The 26,980-nt window shown below is 32.6% G+C and overlaps 1 protein-coding gene across 4 annotated transcripts; it reads left to right on the forward strand.

The window, feature by feature from the left end:
* Positions 1-940: 940 nt before the first annotated feature.
* Positions 941-14,993, forward strand: LOC133200867 (uncharacterized). Of its 4 annotated transcripts, none has more exons than XM_061336676.1 (3): positions 941-1,172; positions 2,170-2,214; positions 12,535-14,993. In XM_061336676.1, exons 1-3 carry the CDS (start codon positions 1,167-1,169, stop codon positions 14,626-14,628), a joined length of 2,145 nt encoding a protein of 714 aa, XP_061192660.1. In that variant the 5' UTR covers positions 941-1,166; the 3' UTR covers positions 14,629-14,993. The 4 variants fall into 4 exon arrangements, with proteins under 4 accessions (XP_061192660.1, XP_061192662.1, XP_061192661.1 ...); XM_061336678.1 differs by having other exon boundaries at positions 941-1,164; XM_061336677.1 differs by lacking the exon at positions 2,170-2,214.
* Positions 14,994-26,980: the final 11,987 nt, after the last annotated feature.

The raw sequence follows: 26,980 nt of genomic DNA on the forward strand, positions 1-26,980 counted from the left end.
ATATTAATTGCGTTTGCTTTTCTTCTTAATAAGATTATATTCTTTCGTCAAAAACAGCTTTGATTTTCCAAGAAAACTACAGAATACTAGCATATGTTAAAATTACATTGGATATAAGGTGTTCTTACAAGCAGTTATACAGCTCAGTTATAAAATATGCCTTCATCACTGAATCCTAGTCGACCTGAATGTCTTTAATATCTACAGTTTATGAAATCAAGTCTTTAATTAAGACCTAATAAAAACCATCTACTATAGACAACTTTTCTAATACTTATACCTGGCATTATGACATAAGACAAAAATAAAAGTCTCATAAACTGCCGCTTGTCTTGTGAATAGTGAAGTTGATGTTCAAAACAGAAACCTGGCTGAACCAAGATGTCTATTTAAATGCAAAACGTGATTTGTACACACATGCAGCAAGATGTGCTGCATTATTCATATCAATGTCTCTTTCCATATAAAACTATAAAACTATTATATATATATATATATATATATATATATATATATATATATATATATATATATATATATATATATATATATATATATATATATATATATATATATATATTAACTTGTTCACATACGTTAACCAAAGTAATTAATAAAATTGATCTTAACTAGAAAACCGCAATCACTGCAATAAATAACAAACAAAAACCACCAATATATCTTCACATTGCCACAGAAAACAGACAAAACAAAAATTCAGTAGTATAAGGGACCTTTCTTCCTTCATATATATGGCGGCTGCATATGGAATGAGATAAAAATATATATATATATATTTCCTAAAATATATCTATAATTGCTGCATTTTCATAGTGTCTGAAATGAAGCTTTATATGCCTCTTCTCCAGCGAGGGTCGGTCCCACCCCCTATTGTTTTGAGCCGGCAGTCGTAAACATGCAGATAGCAGTGTGTCTTGATTTATCACTCCCTGTCATTCATTAGCTGCCGCGGGCATTGAAGAGACACGAAGTCAAAAAGACAGGAGGAAACACAAAAGACTTATCACATAATGTGATTTTCTTATCCTGGATTTACTTTGAAATGTGATCAGTACCTCAATACCTGAAAATTTTGGACTGCTTTGGACTTGTTTAACGTACGCGGAATGGTTTTTATTAGAACTCACCTTCGTCATTAACCTGGTATGTCGGTATGTCTATTTTTGATTGTCCATCATCCGTCTCCATGGTAATGGTCTGATAACCCTCTTTTCTAACACGTGTGTGTGAGGGTGTGTGTGAGGTTGTGTGTATGTTTAATATCATTCCATCTTTTTATAAATATTTTAGTCATTTTTCAAAATCAAATTTGTTTTTGTCGTTAATATGTCTATCTTAGATTTATGGCTATCTTATAAAAACATAGCTTTTATATTTTGATCTTAAACAAAAATGAAATTGAACCAATCTAGGTTTTTTAATGATTTATGTGAACAGATTTTTTCTAACTGTCATTTATTTATACGTATGTTGACGTATGAATGGTTAAAATTCTCGAGTAAATCTACTTTCTAGGCATGTTTTCTGGAATAACAGTTCTTTGATACTTTTTTTTTACACGTTTTTTCCATGCTTAGTCCAGTCTGATTATTATTACCGCTCTCTACGTGACGCCTCATCATTATACTTGTGTTAATTGCGTAATTCTTCAGCCTTTTCTGCTGCTTGAACTATTCCGATGACACCTAGTTGTCGTTACACCACAGCGATTAAACTATTCTCATATCAAGGCATGACTCGCTTTTAAATTATACAACCATTCTGAGTTTGACTATTTGTGATTTCATTTCTGGCTATTGGTATGCATGTTGCAAAAAAAGATAAAAGATTCCAGCGAGACCAGTTCTAACATAATGAATTCATACGTTTCTATTTAGATAAATGAATTGATAAACTGCAATTTAAATAGATTTAATAATTCTTTATTACTTCCCATTGGTCGAATCCATAAAACAATATATTTAAATCACAAATTTATATATTTTAATGGTTGGTCAAAATATGTATGTTTAAGTAATCCATATTAACATTAAAATTGTTTCCAAAATAGCGAGTTCGCTTCTTTGTGAAAAATATCGTTTCAAAGTAAATTTAGTTCTTCGTTAAATTCTTAATTAAAACTTAAATTTAGCTTGTTTACATTTAAAGACAAACAGAGAAGAAACTAAATTGCAAGGCAAAGAACACGATACGGTAAGACCCATAATAAGTAATTGCTGGCTATTAATGCTTGAGCTTCCATTGCTTTCTTCAAATACTTACAGGGAGAATTAGCGAGTACAAAATCTATCATTCCACTGTGCTATTATGCTGAAATTTGTTTATGATGTCACAATCAACCTCATTCCTCATTCTTTAATAAAGGGCAATTCCTATTCTAATATACCTTGTGTAAAATGATAAAGATGATGCACAATATCACATAGTTACCTTGGTATATATCGTCCTGCTTGACGCATTTGTTTTACATTTACTATTCAAGAATCCTTCAAAGGTTTTTTTTTACCTTTTTCAGCTTAAGAAATGCATTTATGGTGACGTCAGAGTAAAATCATGCATTTAATGCAATTTTGCGGAAAACTTCAAGACACCTTGCTACTATTAATTTTCTGATAGTAAATATTTACTTTGTTTCACGTTGTGAGAACGTACTGTTTTTTTTTTTTCAAGTCAGAGGTTGATTTTTTTCAGTTTTAACTTATTAGGTATACAATCTTCTACACTATTTCAAAACTTGATTTATCATCATTTTTATAAAAAAAATATTTTAACACCTTTTATTCAAAAACTAGCTAAGGTTTATCTGGCTCAAACTTCACTTATTCAATTTTCTACAATAATTTGCAACCTTCATTCCATGATTTTACTTCTGAATCTTATTCTTAATTATATTACATACTTCTATCTTGAATTAATGTCATTAATAATTGTCGTCTCTCTTTTTATAGGTTTTCTTTTCTCTCCAATTCACTGATTTGATTTCTTTATTTAGTGTACATAACCTAGATTTCTAAGTTATATAGTGTTAAAATATGACATCCCTAAGGTAATGTGATTTCATGAAGTCTTCGAAAGTCTTAATTATCTTCACATTTTTTTATATTTGAATGGATGAAAAATTATGTCATAAAATGTAAAATAGCATCTAAAACCACGATAGACTGTGGTTTATGTTTTGAAATAGCTGAATTATGATATTTAGTTTTTGGATTGTGGTTAATGTCACTGTGCTGAGTAACTTCTATAAGTAATGAGGATTTCTTTTGTACTCAAGAAGAATTATCATAAAGGTTATCAGTACAGAATGGTTTGAATTGTATTTCAATAAGTGCTCAACAGGTATCAGTGTTCAGCTATACCAAACACTAATCACTGGGATTTCTGAGAAGTCGTACAATAATAATATCTAAGTCGCCATTTTGTGTCACTTGGTCTTGTGGTCAGTCTACAGGAGACTGTGGTTTACATAATATTGTGCATTGATCGATTTTAAGTACATAATAGAAGTGTCTTGGTTGGTGAAAGATGTTATATACACTAGTGTATGTTGAACCAACCTTAATTTGATTGACTTATTGTAACTCATATTCCAAGGTTCACACAGACCACAATTCAGTTACTAACTCCAAGATATACTAGTCACTCACTCAAACTCCTACAGACTATAATCCATTCGCTATAAATGAGTTTACATTAATTCATCATTCACACACGGTTCTCCCACTATAACTCATACTTTGAGTCACTTATTGTCTTTCAGAGAGATCGAGACGCTTTCAATGCTTTAATGTAATATTCGATATGATAGATTTCATTTTTTCAGAAGTCACAAGGATTGGCACATCCACTCACAGTAAAAATGGCAATATCTGTAGAACCCTCTAAATAATGTGTGTAAAGAAATACTAGTACTCTCTGGACGGTGCAAACAAAGAAAAGGTCATGAATATACAATGTACCTCAAACTAAACAATATATCATTATTATCTACATCAATAAAGGATAAATAAGGCTTACAATACAACGTAACTAAAAATAAAGCCTAGCAATACATGCACAATACGTCTTAAGAATAATACTACAATGCATTTTCACTTATAATGCAGACATAGATCTTAGCTAAAAAAAAACACATTCCACATAAAATTTACTTTATAATTGATGTAAATTACTTGCAAATATAACAATGACCCTTTTGAAAAATAGATTACAAAAATAACTTCTAAATAATCATTTCAGAAGTTAAAAAGAATGAATGTCTAAGTGTTAAATTCTTTTTTATGCATTTGTAAGACTGTAAATGCACGAAATACGGAAGCCATTCATTGCTTTAACCTTAAGTAATAGCATTAATAACTTACAATGAGTTTTATCAAACGTAAAACGTAAAACTGAATAACGCAAATAGCATATTCTAAAGTAACAATCAACTTTATTTCGTGAAACAATTCAATACTTGTAGCTTTAATTTTGATTCACAAGATGAAACCAATGCTAAATAAAAACTAGCATAACGTTTCAAATAATAGTATATTTCTTTAATTCAAAAAAAGGGCTTAAAAAGTGGTTGAAAAAAGATCTTGTAAATTTAAAAAAAAACATGGAATAAAAACGATACTCCAATTATGATAATACCTCTTTTCTAACAAAATCTAAGCAAGAAATTTGTAACCATTTACGACGATACTCAATATCATAATGATTTAATCAAAGTTAAAGTAATCAGCAAAATCAGTTTATCGTTAAGGCATAAACATTAGATCATAATTAAAAAAGAACACTTCGACTGATAATTGAAAATAATCTAAAAAGAATGCTTAAAAAATAAAACAAAACAAAACAAAAGGTATCAATAAATCTCAAAGACCATTCATTTTCCAAATATAAAAATATAGACTAACAACGTTTAAACGAAACATTTCCAAGAACACAAAATTAGAGATACAAACAATAGCTGAAAACAAACGTAAACTAAGTATGTGTTTCAAATAACATTTTAATTCGACTTAATTAACCCTTATGAACTATACACTATAAATAACATTATGATACGACTAATTTTAAACCTTACCAAACTATAAATATCAAATAACATTATAATACGACTAATTATAAACCTTACCAAACTATACACATCAAATAACATTTTATTTCAACTAATTTTAAATCCTTACCATTACATATACTAACCATACATCCAGTAACATTGTAATTTGACTAATTATGAAATAAGCATGCTATACACTTCCAAAAACATTGTAATTCGACTAATTATAACCTTTACCAAACTAAAAATATCAAAATAGAATTATCATTCGGCTGATTATAACCCTACCAAACTATGCACATCAAATAACATTATAATTCAAATTATTATAAACTTTACCAAACTATTCATATCAAATCAGACCATAATTTGACTTATATTTACATCCACTGAATATTATCTCCTTTGTATCTTAAGAAAACCATTGTCGTTTATCAGTCAGTAAACAACGTACGCTCTACAGATTTCTTGAGCAGTGGCTCTTCCATCAATAAAACGTACATTGACGTACATATCAATAATACAATATTTAATCTACTTAATCCTACTTTAAATGACTATTTATACAGATATAAACATAAACAATAAAATGTCTTCCTTTGTTTGTTAGTAAGGGAATTAACGTTGCAGCCATTGCAGAAAAAAAGAAATTACATAACCCGCTTACGCGGATCATGCATTTTTTCTACAACGGCTGCAACATTAATTCCCCTATTAACAACCAAAGAAAGCATTTTATTGTTTAAATTATAACCCTTACCAGAATATACACTTCAAATAACATTATTTTGTCCAATTATAAATCTTACCAATTTATACATTTCAATTACATTTATGACTTATACTTATCCTACCATACAATACACTTCATATAATATGATAACTCAACTCCATCCAACAGGGGATGCTTACTCTTCCTAGGCACCTGATCCTACCTTTAGAATTTCCAGGGGTCCGTGTTTTATGCCCTTCTCATGGATTTGTATTGCATGTAGATTTTATTTTCGATAAATGTTCATTATCTTCACCTTTTTCATTACCTTCACAAATTTTACACATCAATGGAAAAGGTGAGGATAACGAATATAGATCGATCCCAAAAATTTCTACAAACGATACAAATCTGTAATGAGGGCATAAAACATGGCACCCCGGGGGTTCCAAAGGTGAGATCAGGTGCCAAGGAGGAGTAAGCATCCCCTGTCGACCGATCACACCCACCGTGAGTCATATGTATTGATCAGGTAGATGGAATATTCCGTAATCAAATCTAGTATAAAACATGTCAGCCAAAATATCCAATGATAGGTTATATTTGCAAGGTTATATCATAACAAGGTCATTATAACGACCATAGAATTTTGCGAACTGCTGACTGTAAACGAGGTTGTTGAAATCCTTGAACATCAACTTATCTGTCAGTAGCCTGTCTTGGTTTAAAAATTTATCATACTCAGAGCATGAATAAGGAAAGCTGACGATGGAAATAATATTACACTTGGACTTGCAATAAATCTATACTAATTATACACATATATACATGAAAGTCTTTCGACTAACATACACCTTTGCACTTGAACAAACGACAAACTTATATCTAATTTTATCAATAAATCTCTAATTTTGACAGATTAAGCTTTACAAATGACAAAATAAACAGAGATCATATGTATTCACCTAGGAAAAATAATAGTTAACAATAATTTTTCAATTACCAAAAGGTTTTATTTGACAATTTCAGTTTTGCACATACGAGAAGAATGCAATAAGCTTACAAATTAATCTGACTTAAAAATAGTGTAGACTTTTTAATATTCAACTTATTCAGTGAATGAAAAAAGGTGAAGATAACGAACAGTGATCGATGAAATATATGAAGATAACGAACAGTATTCAGGCTCAAAAGTCCATCAAACAATACAAAATAGGAGCAGAGCAAACACGGACCTCTAAACATCAGATGTGGGATCAGGTGCCATGGAGGAGTGAGCATCCCCTGCCAACCGGTCACACCCGCCGTGTGCTCCTTGTCATAATCGGGAAATAACGGAAAAAAACCGTCGACAATTCAGTATGTAAATAATGGCCTAACAATCTGTATGAAAAACGTCAGTCAGCATTTGACTCAATGATAAATTGTATTTGCTGACAAGGTCATTGTATCGACCATAGAACTTACGAAATGAAGACTTTAAAAGAGACAGCTGATATTCTTGTTTCTTCAACTTGTTTGTCAATAATCTACCTCGTTTTAGAAATTGTACATACGTAGAGCATGCTCTTGCGTATCGAATCAACTGAGAGATATATACCCCGTATGCAGGTGATGAAGGTATATTGCTGCATAAGTAAGGGAAGCTGACGATTGAAAAGTTAAAGCCATCACGTTTACCATAAGGCTTGGTTGTTAGATTACCATTAACGTCCTTTTCGAGTAAAATATCCAAATATGAAACAAATGTGTCAGACTCTGTGGTATCTTTTATCTCAAGCTCACAAGGATATATCGTATCGACATAAGAATGGAAATAGCCATTGTTAATTGACAATACGTCGTCGATATATCTAAATGTCGAGTTGAAGGCCACAGCAAGTGTTTTCTTCTTTTCACATACAAGATTTTGGACAAATTCTCAAAAAAACTACAATCAATACAAAACTGTGAACAGGGCATAGAACATGTATTATATGCATATTATTGGATTTCTGACTGATCGTTTTCTATGTTGTAATGAAATTTTATTAAATATTTTAGTAGTATAAATGATTTCCTTTAAATGACTCACACTAACAAATCATGCATTGTGTTATTTAGATGTCTCTAATTATTCATTAATATACACGCTCTCCACAAATTTATTCAGATCAATTAAAGTGCTAATGAAGCACTTGTAAAAATGTGCAATGGATTTCTTAGGGATGTCTGTGGGGTGTTTTGAAATCGCCCCCACCCACACATTCCTGTCTCCTACATAGACGCTGTTATAACTTACTAGTACTCATACTTAAACCAGAACTCCAATGCCTTTGCTTGCTTTGAATCTCTTTAAAATATTTCATGTTAATTGTCTTTGCAGATGAATGTTTAAATTTTACAGTATTTGCAAGTTTTGTGATTTTGGTCTTTTGCATTATACTCCAGAGGGAAAAAAATTATTTGTAATAAAAATCTAATGCCTGTTCTGAACATCTATCATCATCTCCAAGAATAGCCATTTGATTTTTGTTCTTTTGAAATAAGATATACATGTAAAAATAACTGGTTCCTTCATAGATAGATGGATTTGTTCTTAAAATGAATCAGCAGTTTCGATGTACTAAATTACATTGGCTGAAGTGATCGAGTGCCATATTCGGTTTATCATTTGCGATACAATCCGTTATTATGCTTCCCCCGTATTGAGAAAAGTGGATAATTTTGTTGCAATACACATAAAGTGAAGCCCTAGGGTTAGTAAATTCTCTATCGCTGCTGTTCATAAGTACAAACAACCTTCTTATTGAATATCGTTTGTATTTTATACGCCTAATCCTCCATTACCAGACGAAATAAATAAAAAAAAATATTGACAGTTTGCAAAAATTAAATATTAAAAATGCTTTAGCTCTAACATAAATGTAAGCTTATCCAATCATATTGTTATTTCTGTTCTAGTTTATTTATTAGATATCTTTGCTTTGCATATATATATATATATATATATATATATATATATATATATATATATATATATATATATATATATATATATATATATATATATATATATATATATATGAAATAATATTTCATCTACAAAATCTTCTGTTAACTGTCGACCTTTTTTATGATATTATCAGTAATTCTATTTAACGAGTACGTTTTCCACAACTGAATGTGTAAAGAGAAATATAAATTTTATTTTTAAAAAGAAATCTATTCTTTTTTCCCCCAAAATTCCATATCTGAATGATTCTCCCGGCATCTCATTTTTTTGTCAACTTTGACAATGATAAATCAAAAAAAAAATTTAATCAATCTTAAAGAGAAAAATCAACTCAAAAATCGTTGGATTTGATGGTTATCGTCAGTTGTGGGAGTTATTACGGATCACTGGAGGACATTAATTGTCAGAATTTGACTTCAGCAGAACGACAAGGATATTCATATTATTTCTATATCTGAATATGAGTCAGAAATCCAAATTATTTAAATTTTCAAGATAACCACAGTTGTGTATTTTAAGTAGGTGGACCATGTTTTTATCAATCTAGAATTCCGTAACAATTATAAACGTATCAGCATACAGTGTGCATACTTTGATAGAATGGTTAAAAAGTACGTTTAATCATGCCTTGTTCTTTATTTCAAAAAAAGTCATTTCATATAAGATTTTTTGTAAATTATTTCCTATACGGAAGGTTCGATCGTTCCTAAGGTTTTATGTCATGTTGAAGCATCGTTTAAGAGAATGAGGAAAAATACTTGGAGGTTTTTTTTATTTTTACTGGCAGTTTGATAGAAATAATTAATGCATCATTAATATCTTAAGACAATGAAGATAACGAACTGTGATCGATACAAAAGTATATAAAATTGTTAAATTTAATGCAACTCTATCATAATTTTAACAAAATGTTATGTAACTAAAAGTACTGATTATTTTAAAAATCTAATTTGGGAGAATAGTCGTACTAAAGTTTTAGACAATGTATTAAATTCTGTTATTTACCTGTTCGTAAATCACTTTTTAGAAACAAATGCTATGACTTTCAATTTTTAACAATTAAGTCAAATTTGCAAGTCCGTGCACGCCTACCACGTTATACTCTGCTCACTGTGAAGACGCACTATAATTCAGTTCCTTGCGATTGCACCTTTTTTTGGGGGGGGGGTCTGTTTTTCTTTTAAAGGGAAAATTGGAAAAATTAAGAAATGTTTCTGGTGTGTATAACACTGCTTTTAAATCTAACCCTAGTCCCCCTGTGTCTGTCCATTCACATCCATCATTAATTACATGGAGTTATTTCCTACACACATTTATCTTCAGTCACATGCACAATATTTCTCTCCCAAATTATAGTTGCTCTTATCCTTGCTATACTTCGCTTATTAATTGATATTTTATTCATAAATGTTACAATTTTGGGGGAAACTCCGTGGTGAAATATCTCTCCTTGTGCTTTTATCCTCATTTGTCCTACTAACCCTTCACACATATTCCTCATGTTCACGGGTTCGTCAAAAACCTTGAAATTTTAGCAATAATATGCTTAAGCTTTGATACTGTACAGTGCTATGTGCTTACTAAGCATCACAGGTGAAATGTCGGCTTCAACGTGAAATCGGATTTTCTCTGAGCTGATGTGACAAGTTTTTTTTTTTCATACTAACAAATAATGGAAATAATTGAAGGTCATATATTTTATCACTATATACAAAAGACAGATATTATACGGATTGAATTACACCTTTCAGGACAGTTTTCATTGTTAATTCTTAATATAAGTTATTGCCTTTTGCAATCATTTAAATTGTAGATTATATTCAATATTTTTCCTCGAGAGAATCTATAAATTAGCTCCGTTGTCAAACCTTGCCAGACAGAAAGTTTGTACATGTGGTGTACAATAGGATCCGTGGCTTATGTCGGAGGCTGATCAGTAAATTATAATCAAATTAACAATAGTGTACCAATTAATTATCATATCTGGAATTAAGCTACAAACTGTGAGTGTTTCATGAGTACTTTTACATATCAAGTAATCACCGGTATCTTCAATTTAACGACTTCTGTGCGGAGATTTAAAAATATGCTATTTTATTCTAATTGTTATGTTAATTTATGGAAAATTAGGCAGCACAGTTGAGGAACGCCCATATTTGTTTTTATTATGTATTGAAATTGCGCGCTATAGACGGTGCTTATGCTCTTTCACAAGAAAGAAAAACAGCGTGCATTGACATACAGACATGATTCCACATTTTTACAATCTCATAAGGGTGAAAGGTCATTAGATTTATCTCAAAGGCTAAATTCTGGATCATTCAGGTTCTTTACAAGCCAAGAGACAGCATTTTTTTCATTTAAAAAAAAAATATTACCAGTCTAGAATTTTTATTGAAAGAATAATTTGTAAATTAACATATTTCAAATATCTTTAAGATATATTCATGTGTATAACTTTTTTGAATACTCTTTCTTTCAATCCAATAAATTTACCGACATTAGCTGTAATCTTCTGTACGTTGTAACATCTGTTAGTCCAAGTTTCTCTCTATTTCCTGGTTCCTTTTAATTAATTAGTTAGTTAATTAATTAATTAATATGTACTGATTGTATGACATCTTCAAGACAACCCAACAAATGCCTTCGTTTACAAAAAAAATTATCCTCGTATAAGATAGGTAATAATTTTTTTTATTATGGCTTAATTTATTTATTTCTATATTTAGAGCATATATTAATAATTGTGGACACTGAAAACTTAAATCATGATTCCGTGTTTTGTACAAGTGCTTTACTTATTTATCACGAGATCTCTATTCACGTACCGGCGCTATCGCACAGGCAATAAATATGATATGCTTGTCAGAATATGATTTCTCGTACTGATGTGCATTCTTGTCTGGAAAATTAAAAATGATCTGCGATATAAATACACAATACATTTTTCTGCCTTCTGGCGCTGCTTATACAGCTATTTTTACAAAGTGTCTCCGTGACGTCACAGTCTGTCACCAATGGCCAGTGTTTACATTTTGCGTCAACTCGATCTGTAGACTGCTTTTATTTGTTACCGTGATGTCTAATCAGCGTCATCCTCTTCTGTAGTGTTGGAAGCCTACATTGCTTTTGTGTCCCGACTTCCATTTCACTACTGTTTCCACACAAATTTTAAATGGTCGATTTTAGCGATCAACAAAATTTGTTTTATATATGTTTTAGGGATGGATCGGAATTAATCAATTACCTATGGTTTTGAAAAAACGTCATAAAATCTAGAAGAGACGTCATCAATTTATGCGCACCCTGACCATCACATTTTTCATTAGTCAAATTCATCCGATTGCTTTACCTGGGAATATTTTTTTTTCTTTACCTTTTTCCCCAAATCAATAGCGACCCGGAGTCCCTAGTAATTGTCTGTGATAGTAAATAACAATCCTGAATAATTATTTTCTGTTAACATATTAATTAGAATTTGTTGTCATCAAGACCCACGTTCATTTAGAGTTTATAAATAAGTAGACTTGTCTCTGTTAGGATAGGTGAACGTTCATTAGTCTCCACGTGTCTTCCCTCAATAAGCATTCCTTTAAAATGACAACTTCAATCTTCGTAAGTAATGATCTCATCCATACATTGTTGTAGTTCGCCAGAGACTGTATATATATTACTTATTAAACAAACTGGAACGTTTAGATTGAAAAAACGCCTTTAAGAAGAATTATATTACACTACTTTTTTTTTTTTTTTTTACAGATTATGATGTTACCACGTGATGGCGTTCTGTACACCATGGAAATAAAACTGATATATTTTGTTATTTTTGGATTATTCCTGGGACTTTGTTTGGCGAATGTATCCAACTCTGACAATCCTTCCACATGCCGTGGATATTGTGAAATATTTAGTGACATCTGTAAAAATGGAGGAACTTGTGTGGAAACCTCTCCGTGCAGTAATACTGGGAGATGCAAATGTCCGCCAAATTATGAAGGAGAGCATTGCCAGAAACTAATCAACCCAGAAGAGGGCAAAGCAAGTCAGTCAGCAAAGAAAAAACCAAGAAGGAAACATAGAAACCTTCTACTTCTTTCATTGTTCAAGAGTTTAGCGTTACCCCGATCTGATTCCAAATTTACCAATAATATCGGGGATGATGGCCCAACTAAAACTCATAAAGATAAGGTTGGAATATCAAATCAAAAACAAGACACAAATGCCGTCAAAACAACCACATCTTCCACTGTCACCACCACAACAAGGCCGACGACGTTATCATTACCATCAACGACAACCACAGCTACCACCACCACTAGTACATCAACTACCACCACTATTACAACAGATGAGACAACAAACACCAAAACAACAACCCCAGACGCTTCTGAAACCCCGGTGACATCTACAGAAAACAGTGACGAGGTGACGACTATTGCTGGTGAGACTTTAGCAAGCAGCGCTGACAGTTACAACGTGATCTCTGAAGAACAAACAACTGAAGCAAAAACAAAAGAATATCAAACGACTACAGAACTCACAAAAGAGCAGGATGTTATGCAGAATATAACTGAGAATGGCGTCAACGTCGATATAAATAAAAACAATTCTCCCATTGCGATTCTTCCCGTTCATTCAACAGCTTCTACTAAACAAAATCTTGAAGAGAGCAGGAATGCAGAATCAACCGATTCTAAATTCATCCAACATGTGACGGGCGATGCTAGATTTAAAATGGACCAAGCCAATCCATCTGTGTTGCCTTCGCTGAGCTCGTCAACAGAGAGTATGCCTACTAAAAAGGAGGGAAAACAAAATAGTATTGAAATTTTACCCTCAAAATCAGAGCCATTAAGTACATTTGACAGCCCGGTCAAAAAAGCAGAATCACATACGACTTTAGGATCTTTGCTCTTTCCGAAGACTATTGGGCAACCTCCTGTTAAGAGTGTGTCAGTGTTGGAACTTCCTCTCATTGACAATAAAAAAGAAAATACAAACTCTGAGAAGTTAGGTAACTCCTTTGCTGTCGCAAACCAACCTCAGTCAACGGAAATTACGAAGCAAGATTTGTCACGAAACAAAGTTACAAAACTGTTTCCGGCAACAGAATCGCAAATTTCAACAACAGCTTCACAGTTGATAAGCAACACTGAACTCAAGCAAGACTCAGAAAAAGTATCAAGTTCTCCATTACCTGAAACAAATATTGTGGATAATGAGGTCAATTTCCGTGAACTGGTAGGTGGTCAACCCGAAATAGCAGGAAGAAAAGATTCTCAAAGTTCTACAGGTGCCCCAGAAACGTCAGACATTCCAGCTTCAACGCAGCGCTCAAAGTCCATTATTAACAATGTTATAAAGGTTGTGGAAAAAGCTTTGGATAAATCTAAAGTATCCTTGATTGATACGCTACCATCAGAGAAGGTAGATAGCGATTCTAAGAGTAACTCCACGTCTGGTACTGCAGAACCTCCTCAAACAGAAAACAAACTTTACGACAAAATCACCACGCTTACCAACAGACTAACAAAGGAGTTCGCTAGCAGTCTGAAGAAAATCATCAAATCTGTTTTCACAGAACCGGAATCATCGAACACAATGACCCCGGATAAGGATTCAAATTTCGATGTCATTATTCCTGACAATGTGAATGACTTAAATCAATTAGACCAACACATGCACAGAATTAAACCAGTGAATAACAAAAAAGACAAACAAATACCAACCAATTCTCATGCTCCAGAGAAAATCACCGACAACCCCGGGATAAAGCCTACAGTGGAAGGGGAGAAGTTACTCGACTCCCAGACGACGGTTGGTTACACTACTTCAACTTCAGATGTTCAGTAGTGAACTATCGGCTCTGGGCTGAACAAGAAATCCCAACAACGCGAGTGTCAAGTCCCGGATAGTGTTGTTAAATAGTGTCAATTCAGTCGGTGAAATATGCTATTGCTTTTTTCGTCGCTTGTCAGTTTCACGTATTGTGCATTTTGTACAATTACTGTTGTGCATTGCACATCCTGTTTAATAAATGCCCAGATTTATTTGGTGTTTGCTTGAGGGATTTATAAGAACAATGCTGTTGTAAACAGCGCATTATATTTCTCTTAAGGTTTCGAAATGGTGACCTTGTTCGATGGAACGTTACAGTGGACGAATGCCGAGAATAGTCGAGTGGATCGTTGAAATCAAGTTATCATCCAGTAGGACTTGTAAGTGGAAGCGATCACGTGATCTGTGATAAGTTTTGTTGAGTTTACGTGCCAAACCCCAGACGAGTACATTACATATCTAGCTGGCCTAGAATCTTGTTGGTATTAGTGTTGTTTTAGTCTGTGTTTTTATTCTAATCAATAAATATTTATTTATTATCTAAACATTCTTATTTACGTTACTCAAAATTTCGCTGTTTTCTTATCGAAAAACTTACTATCTATTACATTTCTTTTGTGCCTGATTGACATTATTCAAAATAGAAGAAAACGTATTCAGTTACACTGTACAGCAAGACAACCATCTTTACATGTTAAGCAATTGTTTAGTAGATTAGTATGTATCGATAAACAAAGTCAGTACCTATAAGTGTGCAACATAAGTGAGAATGCTTCCTTGTTGCTGATATTCTCTACAAGATTGTTTTAATTTCAAATTCATTAACTGAATGTTTGTACGACAAAACACGCAAAAAATAGGGCTTACAAAAAAGACAAGTTATTCAAAGACCACTTATATTTAGTTGAAGTGCTAAGATCTACGAATGTCATGACATTAAGTCCAGTAAATGTGATATATTTATACTACAAGACCAGTGTATGAAAATTTTAGGTCAAACTGCACAAGACTTTATCTGGTCCAGCGTATGTAATAGTAAAATTAAATCATGCAAGCCGTGATATCTGGTCTGTATGCATATGGAATCAAACTTTTGCACAACATTATATCTTGTCTGTGTGTAAATATAATCAAACTTTTACAAAACATGATATCTGGTAAGCAAGTAATTGTCACCAAACTTTTAAACAGCATATCCGATCCGACGTATGCAATAGTGTATACACACATTTTCACAGCATGATATCTGAAGCAGAGTATGTAATAGTGTAATCAAACTTTTAAGTATGCTATCTGAAATAGTATGAAAAGAGTATTCAAAATTTACACGATATGATATCTGATACAGAGTATGTAATAATGCATTCAAACTTTTATATGACACGATATCTAGTTCCATTCCTAAGGTTGAAATTCTTCAAAACAATATATCAGTTTTAAATATTTTTCATTAATATTTCCAACAAAATCAATTTGATTTGAATAGCAATGCCTATACTCGATTCCACAACTACATAGAAATCCTCTCAGAAAAAGATGCATAACTGGTTCTGGTAAATGTTCTACCAAGTCTTTCTTTACTCCTCAAAGAGAATGAGAACCATCAGGAGTACTGTAAAACAACATATTCGAGAAGTGGTGCATACTTCAAAAGTGCGAGGAAATTTTAGGGAATTTGAAATCACAAATTTTACCCAAATCAATAGCATCAAAATGCACGACTTTTCAACACTTTATTCAACCTGTTCAAGATGAAATAAAGTCCACATTTTTTTACATCATACACACATGTCATACATGTCAGCAAATACAATTTATCATTGAGTCAAATGCTGACTGACGATTTTCATACAAATTGTTAGGCCATTATTTACACACTGAATTGTCGACGGATTTTTTCCGTTTTTTCCTGATCATGACAAGGAGCATACAGCGGGTGTGACCGGTCGGCAGGGGATGCTCACTCCTCCATGGCACCTGATCCCACCTCTGATGTTTGGAGGTCCGTGTATTTTGCTCGTATTTTGTATTGTTTGTTGTATTTTTGAGCCTAAATACTGTTCGTTGTCTTCATATATTTCACAACTGTTTTTTAAATTCAAAAAGGAACTCGTAAATTTACATATCATAGAGTATTTGCAAAATTATTTTGTTAAAGACATTCTGATTGTACACACAAGTACTCCAAAGTTGATATTAATTAAAAACATGCTTGAGTTCCTGGATGACAATGAAATATGGAGATAACGAACAGTATTCAAGCTCAAAGTCTATTTAGACAATAAAAATCGGGATCAGAGCGAACACGGACCTCCAAAAACATCAGAGGTGGGATCAGGTGCCATGGAGGAGTGAGGGTTCCCTGCCGAACGGTCACAATCGCCGTGTACTCCTTGTCATGATCGAGAAAACGGAAAAATCCGTAGACAATTCAATGTTTAAATAATGGCCTAACAATTAGTATGAAAAACGTCAGTCAGCATTTGACTTAATGATAGGTTGTATCTGCTGAAGGTCATTGTATCTACCATAAAACTTGCAGAATGATAACTTCAAAGGAGACTGTTGATATCCTTGTTTCATCAACTTGTTTGTTAATAGCTTGCCTCGTCTGAGAAATTGCTCATACGAAGAGTACGTATGCTCTTACGTATCAAATCAACTGGGAGACAAACACCCCATATGCAGGTGATAAGGGTATATTGCTACATAAGTAAGGGAAGTTGAAAACGATTGAAAAATGAAGTCATCACGTTTATCATAAAGGTTTGTTGTTAGATTACTAACGTCTTTTTCTAATAAAATATCCAAATATGAAACAGATGTGTCAGACTCTGCGGTATCTTCTATTTCAAGCTCACTGGGATATATCGAGTCGACATATGAATCATCAATGGAAGTATGCAAAGCTCTCATCCCTCATGCATAGCTCTGATCCTTCGATGTATTTGGCTCCAGTCTTTTGGACCCCTTTTTCAGCTCTTCAAAGTTTTTTTTTTATTCAGATATTTCGGATTTCCAACGTTTCGTCATGAGCATCACTGACGAGACATAATTTGTCGAAATGCGCATCTGGTGCATCAAAATTGTTACCATATATGATTTACATTATGACCCCTTGGTCGAGGCCTTTGCTACTGGACTGTTAGCCCCCGAGGGCCTCTATAGCCCAGTAGCTAAGTACTTCGGTACAAGCTTGAAAATACGGATACATATTTATTTGCTGTGGTAAAATTCAGACATTTATTTCAAAATTAAGGATTATCTCCCTCATTCATAGCTCTGATCCTTCGATGTATTTGGCTTTAGTCTTTAGCACCCCTTTTTTCAGCCCTTCAAAAGTTTTTTTTTTATTTATTCAAATATTTCGGACTTCCAAAATTTCGGCATTAGCATCACTGAAGAGACATAATTTGTCGAAATGCGCATCTGGTGCATCAAAATTGGTACTGTATATGATTTACAAGTAAATGTTAATTGATAATACGTTGTCGATATATCTAAATGTCGAGTTTAAATCTATGTAGTTTTTGGAGATCAAGTATTTCATCAATCTGTTGGAATTCCGTTGGGTACTGATTGCACTACGTTAGTAGCAGACCTATTTTTGTATTCATAAAAAGCCGAATTTATACAAAAACTTCTACATGAAAAAGAAGTCTCTTGCTGTGGCATTCAATTCGACATTAAGATATACCGACAACGTTTTATCAATTAATAATATTCATTTCATTCCCACGTTGATTCGATATATCTCTTTGAACTCGAAATAAAATACACACGTAGTCTGGCACATCCCTTTCATATTTGGATGTTTCATATTTGGATGCTTTACTGACTATAGTCGTTAAGGCCCATCTAACAACTACATTGTATGAGAAACAAGATGACTTCAGCTTTTCCATCGTCAACTTTCCGTATTTGATTAGTAATATTCCGCTTTCACCTACATATGGTGTTTACATCTCACAACTTATTCGATACTCAAGAGCATGCTCCGAGTACGATTAATTTTTAAACCATGCCAGGCTACTGACAGATCAGTTGATGTTGCAGGGATTTCAACAACTTCGTTAAAAGTCAGCATTGCGTACATTCTATGGTCGTTATAATGGATTTTTTAGCAAATATAACCTATGTTTAGGTCGTTTTCGGCAGAGGTATTTCATACCAATTGTTAGGCCTCTGTTCTTATACTAATTTGATTTATATTTCACTATGGAATGTTCCGTGTACCTGATCAATACATAGGGTTTACAGCGGGTGTGACCGGTCAACAGGGGATGCTCACTCCTCCTAAACACCTGATGCCACCTCTGAAATTTCCAGGGGTTCGTGTTTTATGCCCTCTTCACATGTTTGTATTTATGGATTTTTGAGATCGATCACTGTTCGGAGCACACGGAGGGTGTTACCAGTCGCCAGGGGATGCTAACTTCTCCATGGCACCTGATCCCATCTCTGGAATTTCCAGGAGTCCGTGTTTTATGCCCCGTTCACATATTTATATTGTCTATAGACTTCTTGAGATCGATCACTGTTATCGTCAATTTTTTTCATTTAGCAATATAATGAATTACCGGTAGCTTGTATTTTTAAATTTTTTTAATATTTTTTTTATTTCTTTATTATTATTATTATTATTATTTATTTATTTATTTATTTATTTATTTATTTATTTATTTATTTATTTATTTTTGTTTTTTTCTTAATTTTATTTTATTTTATTTTGGTATTTCTTGTACGCAGGTAGTGGCATTGTTGTGTTTTAAGCTCGTCAATTGAAAATCCAAATCATATTAATTCCAATCGATAGAAATTTGTCAGTCCAGGCAGTAACAGAATTTAGAACTAACAATTATCTAGCTTAAAAATCATGTAGCAAACTTTTATAAAACTTTAGGGAAAGGGCACTCTAAGTTTTGGAATTTGTGTCAAACTCCATCTGTTTGTTAAAATAAAATATATTCAATTTAACACTAAAAAGTTCTTTTATCAAGGATGTTTGTGATATTCTTGATTTTTTTTTTTCTTAAACGTAAAATATTTCACAACAAATATTCAACGGATGCATCTTAATGAAAATTCATTTCTACTTGCTTCCGGAGTTTAATGAAACAGTCATGCAATAGATATTTGCAAAATGTTTCAATAAATATGGCCTTATTTGATTAAAAAAATTCATAGAAATGCAATCTATCATTTAAAATCATGCAGGAAAACGTCAAACATTTCTATAATTTCTGTATTTACATGTGTCCATGTTCTAGATCAGGCCTTACCTATTTGATTTATGACCTAGGAAAAAGATTCGACTGAATATAACACAAATGTATTCATACAATTCACTCTTTAAATATTATTTTATTTTCTAGTTAATAAGGTGGCATATTTATTATGAAGGCATGCCACATTTGATTTAATTAACAAGTATGACACAGTCATTATACGTCTATTGCCTAATCATTTTCAAAATATCTATGTTAATCTAAATATAAATTTTTATAACTAAATCACTATGAATGTAGATATTTATTTATCTTCCTTTGGATTGGTTTGGTCCTGAGTTGGGGATAAAAAAATCAAATCTAACAATCCATGGGATATATATATATATATATATATATATATATATATATATATATATATATATATATATATATATATATATATATATATATATATATATATATATATATATATATATATATCAAAGAAAACAAAAGAAAATATCACAGTGTCCGGTAATCAAAAAGGAAAATAAAATAAAAAGGCACAATTTTAATTAAAACGTAAGAGCTTTCAATTGAAGTCTGAAGAAAACAATGAAAGCGGTTACGTTTTATTTTATTTTCATATCTATCTATCTATCTATCTATCTATCTATCTATATATATATATATATATATATATATATATATATATATATATATATATATATATATATATATATATATATATATATATATATATATATATATATATAATTATTTATTTACTTATTCAGCTTTTATTTTCCACAATTAAAGCTGATGAATTCTGGAAAAGGGACAGGGGACTTCCACTTCCCCTTTCAATATTATCCCTTTGCCTCCCTTATTTGAGGTATTTGGGGTAATGCCGAAAAAGCTCGGGAGGAAAAAATATTACTGTTAATTTCTGATGTTTCTCAGGCCAATCATGTGTGCAATGGCGCGCCATCAACTTCAAATTAATTTCTCTTTTAATGTACCTGAACTTGCTGTGATTTTCCGTAATAGACAAATCAGTAAATTCCTATTTTTTCTTTACACAGTTCATTTTTTTATCTCTTTCATTAAGCATAAGTGCGACATATACATAAGCTTAACGTTAAATTGAATTAATTGACTGACATTGGATGTATTCTCACAGAAAACAAAGAACAAATGAATCCATCCTTATCTGAAATGAATTTACAGTGTATTTTCATATCACCTCCTTTTATCTTCATGGGCTTTTAAATTTACAATATTAAATCGGTTTGAAAAATGAATTATTATTTCAAATGTTTCAAGATATTTAATATTTCAATATAAGAGTTCATCCATCTCAATAAATTGACACCTTCAATCCGTTCATCTGTGGTCAATATCAAACCACATTTGTACAAGGGTTGATGATGAAAAGTGACAGAGAATATTCGGGGAGGGGCATAAACTGATGATGACGGAGAAGACACAGGGAGGGGCAAAAACTGATCCATAATGGCCCTCATCCATCACTTATAGACCATAGCATAATTAACGCACGCAGATAAACTTTTCTATCAATTGAAATGCAAACGAATAGAAATTATAGGATAGAGTTTTTATGCGCCTATACGTCAAAATAGAATAAGGAATAGATATTATCTTAAAGAAACCTGACTGTGGCAGAATGTATATTTTTCTCTTTGCAAACTTTTTTGGATAGGAATTTTTTTCTTACAAAATGGGCAGTGTTAATATAGGTATGGATGGAATATTGTTAACATATTTATATAAATCATTTGGAAAACATTTAATGCATCTTGTCAAGATTGGCACATAGAAGACCATGCACTGTCACCACAAAGAACATCACAGGGGTGTCACAAGAATATATAACAAGGGCACCGTAGAACAATTTACTCAGGCGCCACAAAACATTTCACATGGGTGTCACAAAGAATACTAAAATAAGAGCACCACAAACAATAATACATGAGTACCACAAAGAATACTAAAACAAGAGAAATACAAAGAATATCACACAGGTGCATACTAAAAACAAGAGCACCACAATGAATATCACACAGCCACCGCAAAAGAGTACCACAAAAAATACTAAAACAATAGAACCATAAAGAATATCACGCAGGTGCAAACTAAAAGCAATAGCACCATAAAGAATATCACACAGGCGCCTCAAAGAAACAATATCACAAGAGTACTACAAAGAATAAATACACTGACTAAAACAATAGAAATACAGAGAATATCAGACAGGCGCCTCAAGAATACTTGAATAGAATAACACACACACGTAGCAAAGGATACTAAAACAAGAGCACCACAAAAAATATTACACAGGTGCCGCAAATACTAAAATGAGAGCACCACGAAGAATATCACACCGGCGCCGCAAAGAATACTAAAATAAAAGCACACATACACCGCAAAGAGTACAATAACAAGGACACTTTTACTTCCCACTCCTGTATGGTATAACTGTAAAATAATGTTATTTTGCATGTATTTTTCCAATGTAGGTAAACAATAGTGATTTCTGTTCACTAATATTTCATTTTCTTTCAATAATCTTTCTGAAGAGAAATATGGCAGATACCATATGGAGAAAATGAGCTAGATAAACTCAAGATGTACGAGGGTCATTCAATAAGTAATGCAATATACAGTTTATCATAATAAATGTAGATGTATTTAATTTTATTTTTTAAAAGTTGAAAAGTTCAATTATAGAACTCCTAATCACAGAAAACCCCGTGCTTTTTCCTATTGTTGTCGCAAAGGAATTCAATTTTAAAGTAAGCATGGTCACTACACTGAGCTGAAAACTGTTTAAAAATGATCTCTGCCAAGAAGATGAAAATGAGGGCGTATGTGAAAACTTTGCTTCATTAAATAAAAAGCTGAATAACCCGTACTAAAGATATGATTTTGATTAAATGTGCCAATGGTCTATTTAAAAATAAACATTTTGACAAAAAAGATTTGATAAACTTGAGTGATGGATAACGAAACATTTGTGTCCTTTTTATAGCCGAAAAGATCAAGAATAAAATGAGGAATCAATGAGAAAGCTGTCGTCCTATTATTGCAAAGAGAAGCAAGGGTCTTTAGGGTATCCGTAAAGATGAGTATGCTGAGGTTTTCTGATCATGGGTACAAAGACTTTAGACATGTGTAAATGACAACAGGGAATCCTTTGAGGGATTGAAAGTGTTAAGAATCTGCTTTACATGCTTTTCCTATTTGTATAGATGACCTTTTGCATTATTTATTGAACGACCCTCGTACACCTTAAACGAGTCATACAATTCTCTCAAAGTCCAAAAAATCATTTTTCATTAGTTTTTAAAACTTCCTTAAAATACAAGTACTATGTTTTAGTGTTATTTTTGTTTTCCGTACCCCTCCCCCCGTTAAATCTAAATACCTTGTTAGGTAAAAAGTAGATATGAATCGCAGGCAAGTATATCTGTAATAATTTTTAACCCACTATATAATTATCATTATACTATGGCTTAAAAATTTATTACAGAAACAAATGCCAGTGATATGAATACATAAAGTTCTGGCTGTCGTCACTGAGGCTTACTGAGGGAGCTTCATGTTATAAACTTATACACTCACTGCTTTATAAACATATCCCCACAGAATGATCTAATAGCATTTTCCCTGGAAAGCATTACATAATTGTATGTACTATTAAATTAAACAAAGTATTGGTGGCACTTTTTCTCAGATGCTACTTTTAATTTCGAACGTGATTCAAAAAACGATACCAAAATAATTACTAGCTACATGTTACTTCAGCGTTTGTATGTATTATAAATGAAAAAATATTTCCCAAAGATGTGCGCAGAAACATCATTTTGTCCAATATTACTTCGAATTCAAATCTTGTTAACTAATTTTCATCATTGTTAGTACTTCATAATTTATGGTTATCATCAACTTCATGGTTGTATTCGGTGTTCATTTTTTCCAATTATTAATATTTTTTATAAATATGTACAATAGGGAACAAAGTGCATTGGACTCACGACAATGGTTATTTTGCCAGTTCTATATACGTCTCTAATGACTATAGACATTTTTAATTTCAAAACACTCGCTAGAGTATCGTCTACGAGTACATGTATACAAGTCTCCATACATATTTAATTTCATAACACTAGCTAGAATATATATCGGCTGATCACATGTTAAAGGGACCTGGATACAGTTCCATGACCAATTTGTTTACAATTTTAAGTTTCTATTTTTATTTAAAAAAAAAAAATAACCTCAGTTTAATGAATTGAACTTACACGAAAATTCTTAAAATTCAATGACAACGGCATTCTTCACAACATCACGTCAAACAACCGTGTTTGTAAACATGGCCACAAGCTCTGTTATTGTTAATGTTTACGTTTTACCGGGTGTGTTCAGTTTTACTCTGCACACGTAACTGAGCTCGGATTGACAATACTGCTGGTGATTGCTTTGGCTTTTTCACATTTCTTCTCTGAATTTTCTGGATTATAGTTTGAACATTTTTCATTAATATACAACTAATTTTCCACTTTTAAGGATAAAGTTTACTTCGTGAAATTGCAAGGATGTGTGTCAATCAAACGCTTTCCGAAATAGTTTTAAAAATTTCCTGGTAAAAAGAAGTTTCTAGAAAAGCTTTTATAATATTTCGGTGTGAAATGCTCTACCAACATTTATGGCTTGATATTATACTGAAATTTTTAGAAAATCTTAACTTCAAATCCGTGTCCAAACCCTTTAAGATATCTTTGCCTCGCTGTGGTGTAGATGATGTCATACACAAAAGATATGTGTTTTATCAGGTCCACGGGGAAAGTTTTACAAGGATCTCATCATGTTTTAAAACTATTTCTTTATCAAAGTTTTTCGGAAATTTGATGAGTACTTTTAGCAAAATTTTCAACGTTATGACAGGAACATGGACGGTGATTGGTGGAACATCTTTTGTTAAAAAGAAGACAAACGATAATTGAGTGGATGACGTAGGCGATGAACAGAATGACGTGTGATGTCAGTCTGCGGTCAGTTGGCGAGAGTACGTCATGCTGTGCGGTCGTCTGCTTGTTCTCGCAATATTTATTACAGGATCTGAGCAGTTTGACCCGTTAAAAGCTTTCCTGAATTTGGCTGCGATTTCTGGAAAATTAAACGAAACTGACACTACCAATCCCGAAGCTTGGAGCTGTAAAGCCTTCTGTGTAAATGTGACCTGCGCTAATGGCGGGACGTGCAGAGCTCTCGGTGCGTGTCATGGACACTGTATTTGTTCTCAGGGATTCTCAGGCAAATACTGCGACGAGGTGGTGCGATCAGGCACGGATCTACGACATCTGACGGATGTGGCCGACCCTGTACAACAACTTTTTCTGATGAAGCAGTATCTTAGCGTACCAAGTACAGATAATTGACGGGAAATGTTTGATTGATTATGAAATGGGAGCATTCTAGATGTAGTCGAGGCAAATAGGACTACAGGAGCTGGTCGTATTCGAGAAACGGATATTTCAAAGCCGTTTGGGATGGATTTGTATCGGAAAGTGCAGTTTACACACGTTAATGCATTCGCTGCCTACGGCTACGGAACAGCGATACAACACAAGTAGATGTGAACGTCGAAGTAATTGGAACAAATTATGTAATCTGTTTATGACAAATTTTGACAAATTTCGCCTGTAAAGAAATCTGAACACGACAATGAGAGGAGATCATTCCATTGTGATCCAGGGCAGAGGTTTAGTCTGTGTAATTTGATCTTTTAAAGTAAAAATTTGATTCATATCGATTGTTCATTCATGACTTTTTTTTTTCCCGCAATTACAATCACTTCAATCTGTACCCCATCCAAGTAAGTACACTACCAGCATATTTATCATAAAAATATTGGTCACTTACAGGAAAATTTACACTGATATAAATAGTTTATAGTCAGTTACGTGCTATCTAGAATATGGAAGTCGTTTATCTCTACTATAGTGTATTATTAATATGCATGCGCCATTTGGATGCCAATATTCAAGGACGATGATAAAACAAGGAGATTGCAAGAAAAGTCCAGCAGTTCATATTTTTAAACTCAAATGCATTTACACAACACGGAAAAACTACGCGTCAGTAAACTGGACATTGTATGTTCTGAGGAGATGCCCCTATTACCATCCATTCAGGTAACAGTTTATGCAGACGAGCGAACCCCCAACCCCCCTTTTATTCCCTTGGTTGATTCGCTTGACTGGGTAGACATAAAATCTATCCCACTTCAAAGTAACCAAATTCCATTGAAATACTAATGAAATTATCATAATTTATATGAAAAACAAAAAATTTCTCACTGAAGGTTTTCTATTTCTGGCAAGTTGACATGAGAATGATCGAAAAGAAACTGCTCGATATACCCCCACCCTCCTTCGACAATTAATTTGTGTATGCACTAGCTACAACCGAAGATTTGTCTTCCTCCTGAAAAGAAATTATCCAATGACCATTGTCTTTTTGCAAGTAATTTTATAAAACAAGGGTTACTTAAATCTAAGTACATGAAAAATTAAACATCATTTATTAGACCTTTACCATGGCCAGACACCCCCCCCCCCCCCTTTCCAAAGATACAACAACCCCTTAGGCCCTATTCTTGTTTCTGCGAAATTTTTCAACAGTATCAAGATAAGGGACTCCATTGCTCTAGTGTGAAAAGGGAAATAACTCTCCAATATCACCTGACTGGTATAAATATATCTGTTTAATAAACATAACATTACAATAGAACACCACACACTTATCCATTATAAACTTTCTTACTGTATAAGCTATTTAACTACAGAGGTTATCATAGATATGGAAAGCACTAAACATTAAAAAATACAAAGCGCAGGATCATGCTATAGCAAAAACGGCAAAACCAACAAACAAACACACAGACAGACTAACTTGTTCTCTACAATGTAGAATCGTATAATGCATGAACAGTACACACCATGTCACATCATCGACACTTGACTTTCTCTCCTTTTATATTAACAATGTTATTTAATAACAAATAATTATATAAATTGAAACTGGATACAATCTTAAAATAAAACACACAATACCTTTAGATAACTATAACT

Source organism: Saccostrea echinata, unplaced genomic scaffold (genome assembly GCF_033153115.1).
Source record: "Saccostrea echinata isolate AGI-Se365-2 ecotype Australia unplaced genomic scaffold, CSIRO_AGI_Sech_v1 ptg000041l, whole genome shotgun sequence".
In the NCBI taxonomy this organism is placed as follows: Eukaryota; Metazoa; Mollusca; class Bivalvia; order Ostreida; family Ostreidae; genus Saccostrea; species Saccostrea echinata.